The sequence below is a fragment of the Bufo bufo genome, chromosome 6 (assembly GCF_905171765.1).
Source record: "Bufo bufo chromosome 6, aBufBuf1.1, whole genome shotgun sequence".
NCBI lineage: Eukaryota > Metazoa > Chordata > Amphibia > Anura > Bufonidae > Bufo > Bufo bufo.
Genome location: NC_053394.1, coordinates 302,649,666 through 302,674,703, shown reverse-complemented (window position 1 = coordinate 302,674,703; position 25,038 = coordinate 302,649,666). Strand labels below are relative to the sequence as shown.

General features: G+C 43.7%; 1 protein-coding gene across 1 annotated transcript in view; it reads left to right on the top strand.

Moving 5' to 3' along the window:
* PPP1R1B (protein phosphatase 1 regulatory inhibitor subunit 1B) overlaps positions 1-16,510 on the top strand; it is a 108,550-nt gene extending 92,040 nt beyond the window's left edge. Inside the window, exon 7 of the mRNA XM_040438195.1 lies at positions 16,260-16,510. Within this exon, the coding sequence (XP_040294129.1) occupies positions 16,260-16,303 (44 nt within the window). The 3' untranslated portion in view covers positions 16,304-16,510. The remainder of the gene's footprint in view (positions 1-16,259) is intronic.
* Positions 16,511-25,038: the final 8,528 nt, after the last annotated feature.

Genomic DNA, 25,038 nt, shown 5'->3' with positions numbered 1-25,038 from the left:
ACAGTGAAGCACAGAGCACAGCAATAACACTGCTGTCTCTCTCAGAACTGCAAAAAACTGCATACAAGGGCTGCTGGGGAGGTTCTTATATAGTAAGGGGTAGGCAACTTTCCTATTGGTTGCTAGGGATGTTGCTAAGCTCAGACAAAGACATTGCATGCTTCTCATTGGCCCACAAGCAAGAAGGGAGGTTACTGAAGAAAAATATTCGAGAATATTCGAGAATACGAATATATAGCACTATATTCTAAATATTCACGAATTCTCGAAGTGACAATATTCACGATTAAAATTCGTGATTCGAATATTCGCACCCAACACTATTGAATAGGACAAGCAGTTGTAATTACACTGCAATGCCTCTACAAGCACATTTTCCAACACCTCTTCAGACAGCTTATTGGCGGGGGTGCTGGGAATCTGACCTCAGCCAATCTGATGTTGATGACCTATCCTGAGGATAGGGCATCAATATTGTTGGCACTGCACAATCCCTTTAAGGTCAATAGATTGAAGCCTGTTGAGAACTAGTTGGTGGCCTACAGTGTCAAATGCGGCAGAGAGTTTCAGAAGAATGAGTAGAGAGGCCAATTGTCACTTTGGTAAGGGCAGTTTATGTAGAGTGTGAAAATCAGATTGTACGTGGTCAAGGAGTGAGAAAACTGACAGATAATGGATGAGGTGAGAGTAGACCAAGAGTTCAAGATGTTTTGAAATGAAGGGGAGATTAGAGAAAGGACATTAGTCAGTTGTGCAGGACAGGTTAATAGATTATTTTTTTTTTTTTGCAATGGCTATGGCAGAATCTTTGAAAGAGAAGGGGAAGATGCCAGAGGAGAGAGCCAGAGAGGTTGAAAATTTTAGTTAGGTAAAAGCTGGGGAAAGAGACAGGAGGAGGTGCAAGGGAATAGGTTCAGTAGTGCATGTGGTAAGGCAAGAACAACAAAGGAGCCTGGAGACTTCTTTGATTACATCAAATGTAGAAAGTGAACCAGAGGAGGTGCAGGAGGGAAGGGGATCAAAGATACCATAAAAGGGGAAAGGGGTAGAAGGCACAGCAGGAGTAGCTAAATGGGACGTGCTATAATAACCATTTGGTGAAAGGCTCTGTTCACATATGCTTGGAGGCTCTGTTAGGAGCCTCCACCCACAGTCTGTAAAAAATACTGGACCAAATAGAGCAGCATGCAACACTATAGCCTTTGTTGCAGAGTCTGTCAAAATGCTGGACAAAATACCACAGCATGTAACTCTATTTTGCTGGGTAAAATTACAGACACTATGACAAAAATCTGGCAGAATCTATTGTAGTCAATGGGGTCTGTTGAGTGCCTTTGGTGCAGGACCACGAAAATGAACAATGCAGATGTGAACAGAGCCTTAGGCTAGTTTCACACTAGTGTTCAGAGATCTGGCAGGGAACAGCCCGCCCGCACTCCAAAATCGATCCTAGAAAATAAGAACAAAAATAAAAAAACAACATAGTAGAAATCAAAAATAGTATGACAAATGAGCTTTAATTCTTCTGAACCAAGAAAATTCAGGATTTACCAGGGACTCACAGAAATCAACAGAAGATTGTGCCGTGTAATTCCATGAGCAACCAAAGACATCGCCAAGATCCTCCTATTATAAAAAAAACTAAAAATCAAATGATGCATGGAAATGTGGCAAAAAAACGACGGAAAAGAGCTGGGAGGAAACACCCAAAAAACCCTGCATGTAATGGTTAACTATGGATGTAGTCTCCCTGTACCCCTCTATTCCTCATAATATAGCTCTGGAATATCATTTACATCGATACAGTAGACATTCAATGGAGTATATTGATTATATAGTGTAGGTTACATTGTTTCTTTTGAACCACAATTATTTTTGTTTTGATTCTAGGTTCTTTGTACAAATTAAGGGGGTGTCCATGGGAGCAAAATTTTTACCATCCCTTGCCAATTTAACTATGGCGTATTGGAAGGAGCGCTTTGTTTTTTCTGAGTCTAATCAATTTTCGGGGGGCAACGTCTGGTATGGCAGATACATCGATGATTTGGTGCTCATTTGGAGTGGTGATGTCTCTGTCATACGAGACTTTGTCGACTATGCCAACAATAATCCATACCATTTGAAGTTCACCCACCATATGGATATACAATCAGTGTGTTTTTTGGATTTGAGGCTGACCGGAATTACAAATCAGTGTATTTATACGGAGACTTATCGTAAAGAGGTCTCTGGTAATACTATTCTAAAGGCAACCAGTCATCACCCTATTCACACAGTTAAAGCCATACCGGTGGGTGAATTTATTCGGGCACAGAGGAGTTGTAGCACGAATATTGCCTTCCAGAGAGAATGTCAACTAATATGGGACCGCCTTAGATATAGAGGGTATGCCGACGCTGTCCAGAGCTTTGTTTATTGCCCAAAATAAAAATAGAAAGGACCTATTATTTAAATCAAAAAGGAATATGTCAACACAAAGGGAAATAGGGAACAGGAAGATACCTACACTTGTTCTCACTTACAGCAGACAGTTCCCCCAAATAGAACAAGGAATACGTAAGTGTCTTCCGATTTTATGTGAGGACAGTGTTTTATATAGTGCCCTAAGGAATGGATGTAGAATTGTGCCAAGGAGACCAAGCACATTAGCAAATAGGTTATCGCCTTCGGTTTTTACCCGTATTCACACTACATCGACACATACTTGGATGAAATATCAGGGTTTTACTGGATGCGGGACACACCCCTGCAAAACATGTAAATATGTTCAACCAACAAAGTCTTTTGAGGATGCTACCCATACAGAAAGGTTTCCTATAAAAAGTTATGTAAATTGCAACACAGAGGGAGTGATCTACATAATTAAATGTACCATCTGTGATATTATGTATGTTGGTAGCACGAGCAGGAAATTTAAAGCTAGATTTGGGGAGCATTTGAATTATATTACTAATCCCCAGGCTACGGGTGTGTCAAGTGCGGCTAGTCACTTCATTAATAAACATAACAGGAAGACTGACAGTCTCCGTACCTATGCTTTTGAAAAGGTATTTATTTCACCTAGAAAATTATTTTGCGTGAAGCATATTGGATCTTGAAATTGAACACACGTTATCCCATGGGACTCAATTTAAGAAAAGAACTTATGTATTTATATCAACGTTAATTAAATATGGGGAATACATACTTTATTTATCTCATTAATTGAAGGAGCTATATTTAATGTATATGCTATTTTTATGTATTCAGCATATCACTCTTAAAGCAAAATTGATTCATATAGGTGGTATAGATAGGTAAGGATATCATAAAGCAAAGCCATTTTTATCACTTGGACTGGGAACTACTAACTTGAAACTATATTTGGATTATTTTTCAAGTGTTTTAACAGTTTTTATACTGTATATCAGCACTGTGTATATGTTCACGCAGTGCGTTTTTGGATCCATTGTGTTCAAGCAAAGTAGTTTGTTAGTCTGCTTGTCAGCATGTACATATTTTTCTCTATGTGATGTTGTTATGGATTTGTGGTGTATATATACCGTATTAATTGTTAATTTTCATGAATTAAATGTGGGTGAAGTTTGGTGAAGCGGTGAACATGATAAGTGATAGACCATGTGGAGTCTGGCTTTGGGAGGATTTCCCTTCCCCAGTGGCGTAACTAGAGTTCTATGGGCCCCAGGGCAAACTTTAAATTGGGGCCCCCCCGCCAAGACTCCACCCCCGCCAAGACTCCACCCCCGCCAAGACTCCACCCCCGCCAAGACTCCACCCCCGCCAAGACTCCACCCCCTCCCGGTTTGAAAGTGTTGTAGTTGAATATTAAATAGAAGGAGATAGGGGTTTTAATTTTTTTTTTTTAATGTTACCATATAAAATATAGAAAAAAATGTTAAAAGCGTTCCAGAACAAAGATTCTCCACATAAGGCATAAAGCTTCTTGACCCATATCTTGGTAAATCACCTACAATTAAAAAATATAATAATCACAGAATATTGGCTGTCAGTTTGGTGCCTAATTAGATAAGAATTTCAAATATAATAAATTTTTTTACTTACTGAAATTGGTGTCTGTCTGTCGGTCGGTTGGTCGGTCGGTCGGTCCTCTTCTTTCTTCCTCGGAGAATCGCGCCCTGAGCCCTCTAATCTGTGCTGGCACAGGCACACACTGCTGGGGGGCGGGGCTCTGCCTCTTTTAAATCTGCTCTGGCGGGCTTTTGCTGCGCCTGTGCGCCTAGAGTCTACTCTCCTGAGTCCTGACGTCAGAGACTCTCATCTCGCGTGAGCGGAGGGACGGGTCACGCGGCCGTGGTCATGTGGGTGTATTGTGGGCGTATTGTGGGCGTGTGTAGCTTGAGGGAGGGCCCGGCGGAGGAGCGGCAGCAGCTGAGTGAGGGAGAACGGTGCACACAGGCAGCGCAGGTGAATCAAGCACAGATCAGTTTCGCAGGGCCCGCCTGCCGCCGCAAGCACTCTGCAGCGGGCCCCCCTCCCGCCGGGCCCGGTCGCAGTCGCACTCTCTGCGACCGCGATCGTTACGCCCCTGCCCTTCCCCCTATAGTGTTCTCCCTCTCTTTTTCAGTCATTGGAGGGTAGTTACTATTTTATCCCTGAAACCGGACTCCACATGAGGTTATGAGTAAGAACTATGAAGTTCGAAACATGTCAGTTGGAGGGAGGTGCTGTCTTCAAACTTGTATTTTTACCGAAGATAAAAACGACGGCAACATGTATAATCTTGGATGCTGGAACCCTTTTCTTTTACGCATTTTTATGAGGGGCTTGTCCGGTCTGTTTCATGCAGTGGAAACATATGGTGAGCTGGAATATAACTTATGTGGACACTGCCTGAATACCCTCTGGCTCCTTTAATTGTAATAGGGACTGGCAGAGACTTGGCAAATATGCAGAGAATCGACTGTACAAATAGTTAATGGGGCCGGTAGGCATTCAGGCAGCGCCCAGCAATGCAGGACCTTGAGAGCTCCGGCAGGCTGTTCCCTGCTGGAACGACCTGCCTGATCTCTGAACGCAAGTGTGAAGCTAGCCTTAACTGCTGTAATCTGCTTTTTTCGCATATTAGCCAGGAGCTAAAATACTTCCCCAGTAAAACTCTCTGCAGATAACAAACTCCCACACTTGGCAATGAATTATAATAGTTGGCTTAGGTGCATGTAGAGGACTGTTTAACCTTGTATTTGCTGTTACAGTTTCATCTTCTGAAAACACATTCCACAACGGGAAGTAAAAAATGACAGTAAAACTGTCTGTCTTTAGATTAAAGGAGCTGTGCAGTGTCTGATATTGATGACTTATCCTCAGGATAGGTCATCAGTATCGGATCAGTGGGGGTCCCACTCCGGGCACTTTTGCCAATCAGCTATTTTAAGAGGCTAGATGGCATGCAGGTAAACACCGAAGAAGATGCAGTGCTCTCACAAGTGTGGCAGCCTCCTCAAAGAGCTGATAGGAGGAGGTGACAGGAGTCGGATCCCTACCTATCTGATATTGATGATCTATTCTGAGCGTAGATCATCAATATCCTGGGCTCGGGCATAAAATGGAGGGGGGAGGGCTGCTTTAGATGCTGCTATCTCCTGAATGGTAGCAGCTAGAAACATGCAACTGTCTTGTTTGAAAGCTGACATTCCAGCATTAACCCAAGCAACAGAGGAGAAATCACTGTTAGAAATCGAGTTGGGAATAATCCCTGGTAAAATCTGCTTTTACTTTCACTTTCAGCTGCATTCACAGCATCCCGATTTCTATCAGTGATATCTTCCCCTGTACTGAATGTTTTGCTGTCATTCTGGTATTGTCTGAAAGCTTGGAATGCCAATCTTTCAAACAATACATATCTCTTGCTGGTACCAAACCAGAGATATGAGCAGTTAGGGCTTGTTCACATCAACGTTATATATTCCATTCTGGCTTTCCATTATAACATGGTTATGTTATTGTTCTGTCGACAGAATTTTAAATAAAGCAAAACATAACATAAGTTGACACCTGTTGACAAATCGCACCCACACTTCCCAACTCATTGCGAGTCTAGATGGAGCAACATGTATTTAAAACAAAAAAAGAAAAAACGCACAATGTGAATAAAGACAAACACCATATTAGCAAAATTGGAATAAAATTAAATAAATACAGCTGAGTCCACGAATGGACAATAGCTTTAAGCTTAACTGTAGTCCATCCCTGACCAAAAAATAATATTTAATTCGGTCACTGATAGAAATACATAAGCTCTTTTCTTTGGTTCAAATCTGTGGGCACCCTAGTATTAAGTCTGAAGGTCCAGTAGGCTTCTCTTAGAAAAATAGATTTTTTTATGGTCTCTCCATCTGGGAGGAGCAGTGACGTTCTTAATGGCAAAAGCACGGATTGAATTCACACTGTGACTATGTATGTGGAGAAAATGTTTTGCCGCATTGGACACATTCAAAGCAGCAGGATTCGAAATATAATTCAAATGCTCCAAGATTCTGTTTTTGAATTTGCGCGAAATGCTGCCGACATACATCTAATTGCAGGCAGTACATTGAATGACATAAATTACACCCGTGCTGTTGCAATTGATATAAGTTTTTATTGGAAAAGTCATTGAGTGATCGGCATTTTGGAAAGTTTTAGTTGCAAGCACATCTGGTGAAGCTATTGTATATGATCCATGTAGTCCGTGCAGTTTTTGTGGATGTAAACAAGGAAGAGTTGGTGCCCTACTGGAAACAATTCTGCAGCTGTTTTTAAGAGTATTGTATAAGATGTCATCATCATATAATATAGGCAAACTATTTCTAATGACATTTTGTATTTGTATAAATTGCCAGCTGTACGTCAGTACCAGGGTGAGTAAATTCCCATTTTGTCCCTTCCTATTACCATCCAATGTACTGGTTTGTCTAACATGTCCATTTTGGCTTTTGTTCATATTTTTATTGGGAATACTCCCATTTGATTTGGGACCCACATTAAACAGTAACTTAAACCTCGATTTATTCAGTGCTATATTCATAGCTCGTTGTAACATCCACTGCGGATAACCTCATGTGCTCAATTGAGAGCTAATGATCTGGCATTCTTTTTGGAAAGCTGATTCCGTGCTACAATTTCTACGTTCGCGCACAAATTCCCCAACGGGTATTCTTTTTTTTTTTTTTTTAAATATAATTTTTATTAAAATAGATATATAATTTCCAGAGTATCAAAATATCAAACAATGTTTAGCAAGACATTACATATGGTTGCAACAACCGCTTAAATGCAATCTTACATTTATGCATTTCCTGGTGATTTACATCAATACTGCATATCAATAAGAAGCGTACAAATCACGTTACATAAGTGTCACATTTTTTACGTTACAGACAACCGCCTTGCAAATCTTTATGGAAATATATCTATCCATTTTTTAGATTTTTCCCTCTTTGACCCTAAAACTGGAGCCTCCCCCCCTCCCTCCCTTATATGAAACTAACATCCCAAGATGAATAAACAATGGAACATCCCAGGGTAAATCAAAACCCTTATTTAACCTTCCCAACAGCATTCAAGCTTTAGCTTCACTTTTTTCCAACAATAGTGAAAAGATGAACTCCTTTGTTCGTTCCCCAATCTTTTTTTCCCCGACCTAGACACCTGTGCGAGCTAAGTATACATCAACAGACATAAGAAATAACCTTATTAGCATGTGTCACCCTTATCAGTAAAATGACATTTCAAGTAACAACCTCGGAACTGGTCGCAACCGTGTTCATAGACATTTCCCGAAAATGCAAGCCATTATGTTAGACAATCAACTATTGCACCAACTATCGGTATACTTATCAGGTCTTCACATGTATAGATAATCAATCAACTAGTTAGTCCGCAGCTATTTCTCCTCGAGATGTTCTCTTCACCGCTCCGGACCCATTCCAGGATTGATCTCTATCTTCCCTTGAAGTTGTCTGGTCCGCGGCGTGGTAGGCAATCGCTGGTACTGTTCGTCTTTTTGTGAACACCCCTTGAAGCGCGTTTTCTGCCTCCTCCGGATCTGTGTAAGATTCCATCCTGTTGTTAGGGAAAAAAAACCTCAGCGTTGCGGGGTATAGCAGGGAGAATCTTGTTTAATTCTTGAATAGCGCGGAGCACAGTGGAGCAAAGGCCCTTCGTCTTTTGGATACTTCTGCCGAGAAATCTCCGAAAAGTAGTACCCGATGGCCTCTTATTTCAATGGCTTTGCCAGCTTGTTTAAACGCCCTTAATATGGCTGCTTTGTCAGCATAATTCAGGTACTTGGCGATCACCTGCCTCGACCTGGCTTTAGACTTTGGCATGTTTACATTTTTGGCGCTTCTCTCCAACTCTTGCTGTGGGTTATATGGGCCAATCCTGTGTGCCCTTTCGACCTTGCAATCAGCCTCTATGCCTAGCGCCTCTGGTATCTCTCTGGCACATATTATTTCTAAGTCCTTCGCCATTATCATTTCCGGGAGGCCAATTATCCGCAGGTTGCTCCTACGGGAGCGGTTTTCTAAATCATCCACTTTGTCCCATAAATTGGCATTCTCCCGTAAAGCTCTCTTAAGTTGCTTGCGTACCTCCTCATACTCCCCTTCCATCTCAGCCATTCTTGTCTCCAGTGACTCCAGCCGCGAGTCATGCTGTACCACCTCTGCTTTCAGCTCGTTAAAGGAGGCTACCACTGTGGCTGTTAACGCTTCCTGCAGGTCAGGTGCAATTCTTGCCGCCACTTCTATCGCTAGAAATTTGTAGTCTATGACTAACTTCTCTTCCTGAGCAATTGTTGACTCACTTGCTCCTTCATTTTCTTGTCGGTCCGGTTGCGACAGCTCCGGAATTTCATCTTCTGGTGACTGCGCCATCTTTGTCTCGGTTGGCGCCTTTCCAGGCTTTGCTTTTTTTATCGATTTGCTCCCCATTTGCACCACGTATCGGTCCATCCACACTCTCACCCGCTCCGTGCCTCTTATCTAGTCGCTTGCGGGGGATTTATGTGGGAATCTGTGTCTTCTGGTGCGGAGCTCTTAGTTCGCGCTTCTCACCCACGGGTATCCTTTTAATAGTATGGATAGGGTGGTGACTGTTAGCATGCAGAATGGTATTGCCTGCAGTTTCTTTTCGTTACTGGTCTACTTGGAAGGCCGGTTAATCTAAGGTCCAGAAAGCATATATCATACGTATCAGCTATGCATGTAAAATGCAAGTTGTACATATTGTTTTTCAAATACTGTTTGAAGTCTGGTATGGCAGACACATCTCCACTCCAAATAAAGAGCAGATTATCTATGTATCTGCCATACCAAACTATATGTTGTGAAAATGGATTATCCAGACTGTATATGTACCGCTTCTCCCAATAGGCGATAGTAAGATTAGATAGGGAGGGCGAGAATTTCGCCCCCATAGACACACCCCTAATTTGCAAATAAAATTGAGTATCAAACGAAAAATAGTTATGTGTTAGGAGAAAAAAAGTAACCTCCAACACATAATCTATAAAATCAGAGGAATGTTGACTATATTTATGGAGGGGAAATTCCAGAGCTATTAACGTTATGTCATGAGGAATGGAGGGATACAAAGACACGATGTCCCTGGTCATCCATGTATATTCAGATTTCCATATTATTTCGTACATAGATTTTAACACGTCTGTCGTGTCCTTAATATAACCCTGTACCCTCCTGACCAAAAGGTTGGAGCAAAGAGTCAAGCCAATCTCCCAATTGTTCCATAAGGTAACCAAGCCTGAAACAATAGGAGGTAATGGAGGGGGATTGGTTTTCTTGTGAACCTTGGGCAGAGCGTGCATAATTGGAGAAATGGGTGCCTCCACACACAAAAAGCTGTATTGTTCATGGTCAAAGAAACCCAGTTCCTTTCCTTTGGATAAAAGTTCATTATATTTTTGTTTGTATTTTACTAAAGGGTCTCCACCCAGCCTTTCGTATGTAGAAGCATCAGATAAAGTGTCAAGCATTTGCCTTTCAGACACGCTCTTATCCAGGATCACAACAGAACCACCCTTATCAGCTTTCTTTATGACAACTTGGTCTAAATTCTCCAATTCAGCTAAAGCTTTTTTGGGGGGATTGCTGAGATTATTGCATTTTTTTGGTATAACAATTCTGTATGTGTAACGCAGTAAGCTCCTTTTACAATGTTTCCTGAAAACTATCCATGCTCGGCGTGCGTGACACAATCGGATAGAAGTGTGGATTAGGAGTTTTAAAATCACTCATCAAATCAACATGTTCACTCACTCCAGACTCCAACTGGAGATCAGCAAGACAAACAAGGGAAATTTGTTCTTTAAAAAGCAAATTTTCGTACGCATTAATATAAGTCCCCTTTGTCCTGCTAATACCCTCAGCCGTGCCCGGAACATCGTGGAAATGCCTAGTGACTGCAAAATTCCTAATAAACTTATTCACATCTAATATTGTCAAAAATAAATCAAAATTAACAGAAGGTGCAACATTTAGTCCCAAAGACAGGACCTTAATCTGATCCTTGGTTAACCTTGTTTCAGAGAGATTTAATACATCAAGTCCTACATAGGGGGCTCATTCACATCTTTTTCTTCCGGAGGCGTGTGGACATCATGTGAGATTTTCCTATGCTTTCGTCCTGCCCGTCTAATTTGTTTTTTGTAACTCCCCCTGTAGAAAATGTTTCCTTATTTTTGTTTTTCTTGTAATAAGAAAGCTTTGATTGTCCTCCCTTGTATCCCGAAGTAATAGCTGTTGGCTCTTGTGTAGAATCCTGTGAGGCCTCCGGGTCATAAGTGATGTCCAATTCAGATGAGAAACTAACTCTGGGTATTTTCTGTTGCGCTTTTTAATTTTTTTTTATTGCTATTGTTTCGGTTCTTTAAAATAGATTTTGGAGTGGAGTGCAGATTGTCCCTTCTACCCCACTCATAGACCTGATATTTAGCATAATCGTGCAAGTCACGTTGGAAATTAATATGTTTAACTTCCATTATTATTTCTTCCAGTTCTCTAATAGAAGTCATAATTTTTTGTTCCATATTGGAATATTCGACAGAGCTTTCATATATTGTCAAAACTTGTTTGCATGTCTGAATTTCACTTTGAAGTAACAATAGTTTTTCCCATTCATGTTCAATGATTAGTGACATGTCCCCGACGGCGGTTCCCGGATCGTTGGATGACTCTCTGGACTATCTGGGGATAAAGTTAGGTGTCCCTATAGGTAGATTCCATGAATTAAATCTTTCCCCGGTAATGGACAAAGTAAAGGGGAAAATTAGAGCCTGGCAAAAATTGCTAATATCGCAATCTGATCGACTGGCACTAGTAAAAATGATCATACTACCTCTGGTCTTATATCCGATCTGCGCCTCCCCCATCTGGATAGAGGACGCTTTTTTTTTATAGATTGGAAGCTTTAATAAATGATCTAATTTGGGGGAGGAAGAGGGTCCCAATAAAGCAGAGGTATCTATGGCTGGCTGAGTCGGAAGGGGGACTGTCACTCCCTTTTTTTCAAGGGTACTTTTTTTCTGCGCAGGTACAAAGATGTTGTTATTCTGAAGAGAATGCACTAGGGCAGTATTTAACTAGGGTAACAGGTAGGTCAATTGAGAATATTTTTATGTATTTAAAAACGGCACAATTTGGTGCTTTGGACACTAGATGTTTAATCCCTAGAACTCTACAGAGGGTCTGGGATACATTGAAAACGATTTTGCAGGTGTCACATGCTTTTCATTTCACCCCGTTGTGGGACAATCGGAATTTACTGGAATTTTTGAAAATAACTGACTACACTTATTGGAGTTCTAGGGGTATTACTAGAGTGGCACATTTGTTTGTTGCAGATCGCTTTAAAGTTTTAGGGGACTTTAATTGCACAAACACTTTTTTAGACCGATTTATGTACGCACGTTTAAAACATGCACACGAAGCCACACTTAATAAAAGATACATGATCAGTCAACAACATTCATTCTTTGATTATTGCTTCCTTCATTTAAGGAAAAAGATTAAAATGGCACAGATTTATTTGAAAATGCGAGAATCACTGCCCACTGTGTTCCCCTTTAAAAGTATACATAAATGGGAGCAGGAACTGAAAAGCTCCCCCCTCCCCTGGCCACAGATCTTTAAAAACATCAAAAGGGTAGTATCTGTATCCAGCTATAGATTGATTCAGTTTAAGAGCTTACACAGGTTATACTATACACCGCAAATGCAGGCTAAGTTTGCGGTAGCCCCAATGTTGGATACACTCATCTTTTATGGGAATGTAGTGTGATAAAGCGCTTTTGGGAGCAGGTATTTACAGCATTGCAGGGGTGTTTTCCCCAATCACGTGCACCGGATATGATCTCCGTAATTCTGGGTGTCTTTATACCAGAAAATCCTAACTCTTCTACACATCAATTGAGCTGGCTGAAGGGCTGCCTGATTGCTAAGGCTTTGATAGTTAAGAGATGGGGATCCCCCATTTCTCCGGTATTTGAGGAGTGGAGACGGATTATGTCCCAAATAAAGATCTATGAGGAGGTTGAGAGGCGGAGAAGGTTGGGCATGTGACTCTTTTCTGTTTTGTAGAGGCGAGATGGACTGACTATGTCAGTTTGATGGGCGGACCATCAGGACGGGTACGGGGGGGGGGGGTATGGAGTTCGGGCTACCAGCGACAGCAACTAAGGGAAGGGGGGGGAATGGATAGGCTCAAAGGTATTAGGTTTGAGTCTATAGAGATGGATTTAATGGTATTGTTTGTAATGATGTTGAAACTATAGTAATATGTTTTTTATATGTGTATAAGCCTTTTTTGGTATCTTTTTGTTTCCGGCTCTGTTGAAAAGTTTTTGTAATCACCATTGAAGAAAATAAAATATTTAATAATTATAATGATTAGTGACATAAGTTGTGTGGAACAATGTGAGAGAATGTCATTACATTTAGTCACAAAAAGGTCCTAAAAAATAGTGGCAGGGTTTTTTTAAATCCTTAATCCCCGTGGAATCATTGATTTCTCAATATATTTAACAAGAGTAGTGTGGTCCCACCATAACCGAATCTCTTGTGACATCAGTCCGACATTTTACTTTTTAACTCCAAATCTCTTTGGGAGATTTCATCATCAATAGAGAAAACTGAATCAGCCTTCGACTTGTGGTCAGGTAGAACAGAAAACGCCATTGTCAAACAGATTCGCAGGTGGAAAGGATTGTCTGAGGTTTCAAAAGGTGTTACAGAGAAAATCCCACTTTACAAACAAACGGAGGACGAATGGTAGAGCACGGAAAAAAGAACTTAATATATATATCCAAAAATGTACACTTCCAGCTCACCTTATTCACAAATGCTCCGCGTGCTCGGAATGAACGGGTAGTCCTTGAAACAGCAAAAAGAAAAAGTTTCCGGCACTGTAGTATTTTTCAGTAAAATCTTCCTCTTTATTAACGTAACATAAATCCATGTACAGACAAATCCTTACACCATGCGGTAGTTTACACGTTTCGGACACAATGTCCTTAATCGTAACTCAAATTGATTTTGGAATAGGGAAATTTAAAGTCCCGCCAATAACCCCAACCTCCACATGAAGTAGGGGGTGGGGAGGTAAGATCAAAATCATCCCTCCCCCATCAAACCACCTGTAGTGTTTTAAAGGTTGGTGTCAGGGCAATGCGGCCATAAAGCAAAACATAACATAAGTTCACACCTGTTGACAAATCGCACCCACACCCCCCCCCCCCCAACTCATTTCTCTAAATGGAGTAACATGTATTTAAAACAAAAAAATAAAAAACGCACAATGTGAATAAAGACAAACTCCATATTTGCAAAATTGGAATAAAAAAATAATAATACAGCTGAGTCCACAAATGTACAAAAGCGTTAAGCTTAACTGTAGTCCATCTCTGACCACCCTGTCTTTGGAGCAATATAAAAAACCGCTACAAAGATCTAGTAAGAAATTAATCATCTCAGAATTTTTGGTCTACGTAGGTTAAAATAATAAAAGCAAAATAGATGGACAGGTACCCCACCCTAGAAGACACAACTTCGAGAAATAAAACCGCAGTCCTAACACAAAAAAAATGATAAAAAATAAAACTTTATAAACATTATCAGGAGGTGAAGTAATTTTTTACTGCTTTTATACATCTCAATGTTTAGAAACAGATCCAGGACATGTACAGGTCCGCACCTTCATGCTGAAATGGAAAATCTAAGGATCTTTCCATAGTAACTTACCTTACTTAATCGTATTTTCCAGTCTCTGGATGCCAGGGACAGGGAGTGACATAATGGTAAGGTCACTTTTCATTTGACCCTAACACTGACTTCCAGCAATAGGAAAAACAGAGTCAATGTTATCACTTTCTCTTCTCATCACAGACTGTTCCAGGTTGCGTCATGCTGTTTTTTTTTTTTTCAATTGGGACGTTATTGTGCAATCTTCTGTACTGCAGTTAAAACTAGATAGTGACGCATACATTTTTCTAATCTTTTGATTTTAGGATTGCAGATTTTTCATTCTGTTTCCTGAACATGATTAGTGGGGCTGCCACCTTGCCTGACCTGCTGATAACAACATTTAGAGCCACCATGGGCCATAGACACAATAGACAGGAGGGTAATTCACTGACTTATTTGGGAGAGTTTTCTAGGCATGCTCTGTGACTTGTGCAGAGGTCAGGAGGGAGTAGATAAGCTTTGATATCATCTAGTGTGAATGGTTGATTATGTGTTATCTATATATAGGTGATATATGTCATTCTAATCCTGCCTGCAATGATAAGCAGGTAACTGCAGTAAAGTGATACGTGCAGACCAAGAAGTGGCGCCTATTATTAGGCTTAGTGGCCAGTATAAAAACTGCATAATTTTTTTTAAATAGATGTTGATATGGAAAAAAATAACGACCAAAAATTCTTTAAAATTACGTTTAACATAAAAACGTGATTTAAACAATAGGCCATTTTATGATTCCCTTTAAGCCATAGACAGAAACAGGACCTTGCATTTCGGGCCATACACAAGATCTATAGTTGTGTTTCCAGTTTTCAGAAGACCAGTTACACCCCTGCCTATGCAATATGTTATCTATAATATGCTATAATCCATATGGAGGCATCCCTGATAGCTTTTTGACTATATCTCAGCTGTGGACTAAAGCCATACATACACATAGCCATAGAAAAAAGACTAGACCACAGGGGCAAAGAAAATAGCCTCACCTCCAGGAGTGTCTATGCACCAGACCTTCCTCTTGCTTCTCCTAGAACAGCCACAAGGGGAGCTGATGAACTTAGGACGGGGTGCTCATGTGTAGGCGCTGCGAGGAGAACTCTTGCAAAAAGAGGGGCATGGTGGAAGCTATATGTATGGCCTGGCAGCTGAGGATATGTACACGGTCTGCAATGGTTGGATGGTGGCTGCATGAATGGTCTGGCACGCACAGAGCAGAGAGTGTTGGGTTGGGTGGACCTTGATGTTGGTGGGATTATGCTTAGGTTAATACACTGCATAAAAATGTATCTAGAAATGTCAAGGCTGCCCACAGCAACCAATCAGATCGTCCTCTAGCTGTGCAACTACAACTCCCAATTGCTGGCTGTTAGGGCATGCTGGGAACAACTGAAGAGCCATCATTTGCAGAGCACTACAGTGGATAGATCTGAGCTATGAATATTACCTACCTGTTCAATTTATTCAGTATGTATTATACAACTTGTCAATTACAACATTGTTAAATACAGATATTAATGACCTATCCTTAGAATAGGTCATCAATATCAGATTTGTGTGGATCCGACCACCAATAAGCTGTTTCGGGTAGCCACGGCGCTGTAAACTGTACAGTATCTGAAGGGAAAGCAAAAGGCTCCTTACACTGTGTAGTTTTGGGAGCTGAGCTGCAGTACCCCAGCCATCACAGAGTGTATAGAAGGGTCTGCTTCCAGCACCAGTGGCTGCCTGAAGCAGCTGATCGGTGGGGGTGCTGGACCCCTACAGATCTGATATTGATGCCATGTCCTAAGTCCTGGAAAACCCCTTTAAACGTACATTAAAGATGTAAATAGAAAGTGATCATCTGTGTGTAGCCATATGACCTATTTTTTACATCTGTGGTGGTCTCAGCAGTCGTACCCCATCAATGGTACATTTACTGCTTATCCTATCAATGTGTTTAGTGTGCAAACCCCTAGAAGACATTGCTATATGTAAATGTGACATTGCACTTCTCTATTACAGAAAAGGTGTGTGACAAGCAAGTGGCGTCTGTGGAACATCCATAATCTGGTCCCATTACAGCTGCCTTACCTCTCTACAGACTGGAACCAGACTGCTGTCTCTTGAGTTAGTGTGGCCCCCTCCTTCCCTCTATCTTCTTGCAGCCTCGCGTCCATCCTCGTCTTTAGCCCTGCTGCAGAGATCAGACAGCCCTGTATATTTATGTGTTATTATAGCCAGCTTTTGCAAAGCAATAAACTCAGTAACTTACATTTTGTGCTTTTAATGTGTATTGATCCCATTCACTCAGCAGAACTGTGCTAATCAGATATCTTCTCAGTGTCAAGTATTGTATGGTTAAAATTAGAATTTTTATTAAAGTGGTTATCGTAGAATAGTAGAGTCTACTACGCTAATCCATACTGACTTCTATTGTGGTATACTGTTGTATACCTAGCGGCCGGACGAAGGCTGGAAGGATACGCTTTTGGCCCCCATCTGGCTAATGCAAACCTATGGACATGTTTAGGGTATATGTAGGGAGCGTTCCAGATGTACATGTACAACAGACATCACAAGTGTGATCGAATTGTCAACAAGCAGGATAACTGGAAACCATCAATAATCTTGATAATAGGAAACTGTCATGAAGCAATAAAGCGAGAAATTGTGAACAAGCGAGACATGTTGCTTGGCTGTTTCTGTAAGCAGTGCCCTCTCCATTCAGTCTGTGCCTGGATACTGCCAGCTGCCTTGTGATCAACTGACCACAATTCTCTGGTTGGCCACCTGTTGTTTTTTTGGGCAAACCCTCCTGGGTAGACCTGTAAAGCAAAGCATACTTACCTGTTCTGCGCCCCGGGTCCTGTCTCCTTCACCCCCGGCCTCAGCTGCCTCGCTCAGGTCCCTCACTGAGAAACACTGTCTTTGACACCGCTGCAGCCAATCACTGGCCGCAGCTGTGACCTGCACCCCTTGCGTCATGTCAATTGGTCACAAAATAAAAAGGGTTTCAGGTCACTGTTGAGGCCAGCGATTGGTTGCAGCAGTGTCAAAGCAGATGATGAGAGCGGGGGACCCGAGCGAGACAGCAGAGGCCAGATAGTGAAGGAGGAAGCAGGCACTTATGTTTCCCTTTGCCATTCTGCCAGAAGGGGAGGGGGATTTGCAACTCCCCACTCCCCAAAAAAAGGTGGCCAACCCCTTTTAGTTGAATGTGTTTATGTATAAGCATATGCAGAAAAAAAAACTGTGCTGGTTCCATTTCCATTCTGGACATGCCAGAGACTTCTGAAGTTGTTAATGTTACTGAAAATGACGGTGGCAGGTGGAGATTTATAATGCTATGTTATCTGTAACCAATGCCACCATGGTTAGAATATGCCCTGCCATAATCAGCAGAACCACTAGTTGGCGCATTGGCACACCTGGTGCCCAGAAAGCATATCCTGCAAGCAGAGTACCGCTATATATGTGCTGCTTGCCCTGTATAGGCATAGTTAATGTAACAAGCAGCTGTGACAGCAGCAGAGCTCCTACTCTATGTGCCAATGAGCTGGCACTATATGTGGCAAGGGCAGTTCAACTGGATATGTCTCATTCTCTATGTTTACTCTGGCACCTACATCATGCCTTGAATATAAAGTACACAGAGCTGGTTATATTAGTTTGTCCATTGAAAGTTGCCCGGAGGGGCAGGTGGAGGCTGGCGGATGTGTAGATGAAGTGTCTCAGTGTGACTGTTTCCTGGTGACACTATTTAGGCTGTAGACATTCACGCCTCACTTGACACATTAAAGTGACTGAGAATTGCAAGTGCATCACTTGCTCTACAATTTGTGACTAAAAGACTAAAACAGTTTAGTTGCAAGGTGGAGTTTTATGTGGATGGATCTATTTCTAATTATGGACATGACACGGATGTAACATACAAGCTGTGTAACAATGCATGTGACTGAAGAGCATAAAAGCACCTCACAGCCGCACATACTAGGCCTCAGGCCTCCAACTAGGATACGAGGAGCAGCACCCAGAGCAACCAATCAGATCACGTCTTTCATGTTCTAATTTGTACTGGAAAGATGAAAGTTAGAAGCTGATTGGCTGCTAGACCTCAGTACATCAGAATGCATGCAGGCGCCAGATTATTGGACAGTAATAGAAATATAATGCGAGGCCAGTGTATTCATGAGTCCAGTGCTTGCCCGCCTCCAGCCACCCCATCATCTATGACGAGTACAAGCATATACATCAGTGGCTGTCAATCATCGGATGAGCACCACCCTCATCAATATGGCAGACTCAGAACTATGAGTTGCTCTTTCTTCTAAGCTATTATGCAGGGAAACCCCCAGCAGGAGGTGTCAGCCCTGTCAGGATCAATGCGACCTCGCAGACATGTTGGCACCTACATTTCATAAGGAATTATGAATCGACTGGCCATCACAGGCACAAACCTGATTCATATTTGTGTCCCGGTGGCCACGATGTATGTGCCCATGGTCTTTGTTTAATGGGACGAGGTCAGGGGAGGGAGATATCCATATCTCCCCATAGAAACCACATAACGTTACCAGATTTGGACTCTACTTGTAGCCGGAACCCAGGCAGGTCCGTTGGTCCCAGAACCATCTCCCTATGACCCTCTGGTCTGGAGCTATGAACCCTAAAGGGTTTTGGTGGTCATTTACTGCCAGCCCAGAAGAGGGGGAGTGGAGGCCGGCTACAGGTTAAAAGGCTTGGGCCAGCAAGCGGCCGTGTCTTTCTCTGAAGAAGGGTCACATCTTACAAATGTGTTTAGAGGGACCCAGGAACTCACTGAGATCACGGCCCTTCATGTGGACTCCAGCAAAGAACATCCACAACCACAAGGAACTTTCATCTTACCCGGTAACTGACTTTTACTTTGCTTAAGGCCTCATGCACACAACAGTATTTTTTCACGGTCCGCAAAACGGGGTTCTGTTGTTCCGTGATCCGTTTCCGTTTTTGTTTCCGTGTGCCTTCCTTGATTTTTGGAGGATCACCAGACATGAAGGAAAAAGTCGTTTTGGTGTCCGCCTGGCCGTGCGGAGCCAAACGGATCCGTCCTGACTTACAATGCAAGCCAATGGGGACGGATCCGTTTGACGTTGACACAATATGGTGCAATTGCAAACGGATCCATCCCCCATTGACTTTCAATGTAAAGTCAGGAGTCCCTATTAATATACCATCGGATCGGAGTTTTCTCCAATCCGATGGTATATTTTAACTTGAAGCATCCCCATCACCATGGGAACGCCTCTATGTTAGAATATACCATCGGATTTGAGTTAGATCATCAAAACTCAGATCCGACAGTATATTCTAACAGAGGCGTTCCCATAGTGATGGGGACGCTTCAAGTTAGAATATACTAAGAACTGTGTACATGACTGCCCCCTGCTGCCTGGCAGCACCCGATCTCTTACAGGGGGCTGTGATCAGCACAATTAACCCCTCAGGTGCCGCACCTGAGGGGTTAATTGTGCGTATCATAGCCCCCTGTAAGAGATCAGGTGCTGCCAGGCAGCAGGGGGCAGACTCCCCTCCCTCCCCAGTTTTAAATTCATTGGTGGCCAGTGCGCCCCCCCCTCCCTCCCCAGTATTAAATACATTGGTGGCCAGTGCGGCCCCCCTCCCTCCCCTGTATTTAATTCATTGGTGGCCAGTGCGGCCCCCCTCCATCCCTCCCCTGTGTTAATTTCATTGGTGGCCAGTGCGGCCTCCCCCCCCCCCCCCCACCTAATTAAAATCACCTTTCCCCTCCCCCCCATCATTGGTGGCAGCGGAGAGTTGCTACTGGAGGAGGACAGGTCTGTGCTATAAGGAGGCGCTCCTCCTACTGGTAAATGACAGGTCTGTGCTATAAGCAATGCGCCGCACAGACCTGTCACTTACCAGTAGGAGGAGCGCCCGGCCGGTCACAGACAGCGCAGGTAAGTATAATGCTTCTAAAATTGCTAAGTAACCATGGCAGCCAGGACTGCAGTAGCGTCCTGGTTGCCATGGTAACCGATCGGAGCCCCAGCGATTAAACTGGGACTCCGATCGCAACTCTCCGCTGCCACCAATGATGGGGGGGGGGATTTTAATTAGGGGGGGAGGCCGCACTGGCCACCAATGAATTAAATACAGGGGAGGGAGGGAGGGGGGGCGGCACTGGCCACCAATGAATTAAATACAGGGGAGGGAGGGAGGGGGGGCCGCACTGGCCACCAATGAATTAAATACAGGGGAGGGAGGGGGGTCTTCCCCCTGCTGCCTGGCAGCACCCGATCTCTTACAGGGGGCTATGATACGCACAATTAACACCTCAGGTGCGGCACCTGAGGGGTTAATTGTGCGGATCACAGCCCCCTGTAAGAGATCGGGTGCTGCCAGGCAGCAGGGGGCAGTTATGTACACAGTTCTTAGTATATTCTAACTTGAAGCGTCCCCATCACCATGGGAATGCCTCTGTGTTAGAATATACTGTCGGTTCTGAGTTTTCACGATGTGAAAACTCATATCTGAAAAAGCTCTATGCAGACGGATCTGCGGATCCATCTGTGCGAAAGTAGCCAACGGACACGGATCACGGACGTGGATGACAATCTTGTGTGCATCCGTGTATTTTCACGGACCCATTGACTTGAATGGGTCCGTGAACCGTTGTCCGTCAAAAAAATAGGACAGGTCCAATTTTTTGGACGGACAGGAAACACGGATCACGGACGCGGATGAACAACGGTGTATTTTCCGAGTTTTCAACGGACCCAGTTCTACCTTTATTGCAGACTGCTGGCAATTTGTTTATAAACTTCTAGTAGGAATAAGAGAGGAATGGCACAATATAGGGTCATAAGAAAAGATGCTCCAGAATTGTTATTACATGGGGAATGTAAGTCATTACTAAACAGAAATGTCAGGAGATGCGACAGGTTTTCTTCAAATAGGTCCCTAAAATCCCTGTATGGATGGAGCGGTAGTGCACCTGTGTGACCACTGTTCTCAGCTATCTCCATTAGTCCCATAGAGATGAATAAAATTCATAGAAATGCACTACTGCCTCATTCAAACAGGGGGCTCAGGGATCCCCATTCTCGTGTTGGACTGCCAGCATTGCCATACCTTACTTATCATGTTGTTCATGGGCCGACCTCTTTTAAAATGTTATGCAACGGATGTGGATCAGCTGTGTCTATTGAACAGATTTGTCTTGGGGCTACTCCTAAGGGCGTTATCTAAGTGGCCCCCTGGTCCTCACTGGCCCCCTGGCAAGAGGAACAAGCAGAGGTTAGGATAGGGAGCAAAGGGTGAAATCCAGAGACCATACAGAAGTCGGTACATGAACAAACAAGAAACAGCACACCTTTGCAGTACGCTTTCAGACTAGAACCTAATGCTCAGGCACTCTCCACAGAGTAAGGTGCCTTAAAGGGATATTTCTGTAGGTACAAGTTATCCCCTATACACAGCATAGGGGGGTCCTACCGCTGGGATCTCCACCAATCACAAGAACGGGGCCCCGTACCTCCGGCTGCTACCCTAAAATGACCCAAGCAGCCGGACGTACTGTTCATTTATATAGGAGTTCTGGGAGTAGCAGAGTACAGAGCTCAGCTATCTCCAGAACACCCATAGAAATGAATGAAGCGGCTGAACGTATGTGTGAACTGCCGCTCCGGTCATTTTAGAGGAGAAGAAAGAGGCCTGCAGGAGGTATGGGGCCCCCATTCTCGTAATTGGTACACCAGCGTGGCCAGCCATTGGCTGCAGAGAGAAAGAGAGAGCGTGCGTGCCCTACAGACTCCAGTAGAGGCAGGGCCAGCAGGAGTAGGTCACTTCCAGCGTGGAGTGGCAGAGTAGCATTATGGCAGGAAGATGCTGGCGGGCTTGCACTGCTGGAAGGATAAAACTGAGGACCTGACTGAGCGATGATGGGCAAAGACCACTGGTATAACATAAAAAGGCAACTTATTTTCATGGAAGATCCAATTTAATACATTATTTGATCCTATAATAGTTGCTTCCATCAGAGGTGTTGCCCAGCACTGGTCAGGGCACTGCAATCTTTTATTTCCCAGGACCATTTAAAGGGGTTGTCCGCTTTTTACTATTGATGACCTATACTCAGGAGAGGTCATCAATATCAGATTGGCGGGGCTCCGACTCCCAGCACCCCTGCTGATCAGCTGTTTGAAGAGAAGGCAGCGCTCCATGCGAGCGCTGCCTTTTCTGCGATGTTTATCTGCTTGCCGCAGTGAGCAGTGTGATTACAAGTATGGCATCCCCTTTCCATTCTATGGGATGGCTTCTTCCAGTTCAAGTGAATAGGACATAGCCGTCCCATAAAAGTGAATAGGGACGCCATAGCTGTAATTACACTGATCATTGCTGCGGCAAGTAGGTAAACAGAGCAGAGAAGGCAGTGCTCATACGAACTCTGCTTTCTCTTCAAACAGCATGTGATATTGAAGACCTATCCTCAGGATAGATCATCAATAGTAAAAAGTGGGCAAACCCTTTAGGGCTAGGGCTACACAGCAACACTGTTCGTGCAACACCTGTCGCAGCCAGGATTGCTGAGTTGTGAGGATCCATAGAAATGAATGAGATCGCCACGGCAGTCTGACGCTGTGATCCCTTTCATTTCTATAGGATCACCACTACTCAGCAATCCTGGCTGTGACAGCTGTTGCAAGACCAGTGTCGCTGTGTAGCCCGAGCCTAACTGCTGCAGTAAATTGCTGGCGACATCACTACTGCTGACAGTATTTAGTCACGATCAAAGGATGGCAGCTTTGCACTGTGTTGCATGTGGTAGTGTTTTTTCCTCTGCTGTTTTCATATACGGTTTAGGCCTCATGCACACGGACGTTTTTTTTTGCGGTCCGCAAAACGGATTTCCGTTGTTCCGTGATCGTTTTTTCGTCCGTGGGTCTTCCTTGATTTTTGGAGGATCCACGGACATGAAAAAAAAGTCGTTTTGGTGTCCGCCTGGTCGTGCGGAGCCAAACGGATCTGTCCTGACTTACAATGCAAGTCAATGGGGACGGATCCGTTTGACGTTGACACAATATGGTGCAATTGCAAACTGATCCGTCCCCCATTGACTTTCAATGTAAAGTCAGGAGTCCCTATTAATATACCATCGGATCTGAGTTTTCTCCAATACGATGGTATATTTTAACTTGGCCACCAATGTGTTAAATACAAGGGAGGGAGGGAGGGGGGGCCGGCTGCACTGGCCACCAATGTGTTAAATACAAGGGAGGGAGGGGGGGCCGGCCGCACTGGCCACCAATGAGTTAAATACAGGGGAGGGAGGGGGGGCCGCACTGGCCACCAATAAGTTAAATACAGGGGGGAGGGGGGGTCTGCCCCCTGCTGCCTGGCAGCACCTGCCAGGCAGCAGGGGGCAGTCATGTACACAGTTCTTTTAGTATATTCTAACCTGAAGGGTCCCCATCACCATGGGAACACCTCTGTGTTAGAATATACTGTCGGATCTGAGTTTTTACGAAGTGAAAAATCAGATCTAAAAAGCTTTTATGCAGACGGATCAGCGGATCCGTCTGTGTGAAAGTAGCCTACGGACAAGGATGACGGACGCGGATGGCAATCTTGTGTGCATCCGTGTTTTTTCACGGACCCATTGACTTGAATGGGTCCGTGAACCGTTGTCCGTCAAAAAAATAGGACAGGTCTTATTTTTTTGACGGACAGGAAACACGGATCACGGATGCGGCTGCAAAACGGTGCATTTTCCGATTTTTCCACGAACCCATTGAAAGTCAATGGGTCCGTGAAAAAAAAACGGAAAACGGAACAACGGCCGCGGATGCACACAACGGTCGTGTGCATGAGGCCTTAGTAGTGGCAAGTTACTTCTTTAAAGTGGATTTCGAGGATAGTTTTTACATTGGAGACAATGGGGAAGTAGAAAAACTCTTCCAAGAACCTCATGCAAAACAGCTTTCAAATGACAAATCTGCCTGCAAAATGACTAGTTTTCACCTACTGATTTTAAAGGGGTTTTATCATCTCAAACACTGGTGGCATATCACTAGGAGGTATCTCAGACACTGGTGGCATATCGCTAGGAGGTATCTCAGACACTGGTGGCATATCGCTAGGAGATATCGCAGACACTGGTGGCATACCCCAAGGAGGTATCTCAGACACTGGTGGCATATCGCTAGGAAGTATCTCAGACACTGGTGGCATATCGCTAGGAGATATCGCAGACACTGGTGACATATCGCTAGGAGGGATCTCAGACACTGGTGGCATATGGCTAGGAGGTATCTCAGACACTAGTGGCATATGGCTAGGAGGTATCTCAGACACTGGTGGCATATCGCTAGGAGGTATCTCAGACACTGCTGGCATATCGCTAGGAGGTATCTCAGACACTGGTGGCATATCGCTAGGAGGGATCTCAGACACTGGTGGCATATCGCTAGGAGAAATGAATGGAGGGTGGCAGCACATGAGCGGCTGCCCCCTGTTCACTTCGGGGGTCCCCTTCTGGAGATATGCCACTAATGTCTGAGGTGCTTCTTTAAGGTCTCTTTCACAAAAGCAAGTTTTCCGCACGGGTGCAATGCGTGAAGTGAACTCATAGCACCCGCACTGAATCCTGACCTGTTCATTTCAATGGGTCTGTGTACATGCGCGTTTTTTCCACACATCAATTCTGTGTTGCGTGAGAATCGCAGCATGTTCTATATTCTGCATTCTGTACGCAGCCCTGGCCCCATAGAGTGAATGGGGCTTCAGTGAAAAAAGCATT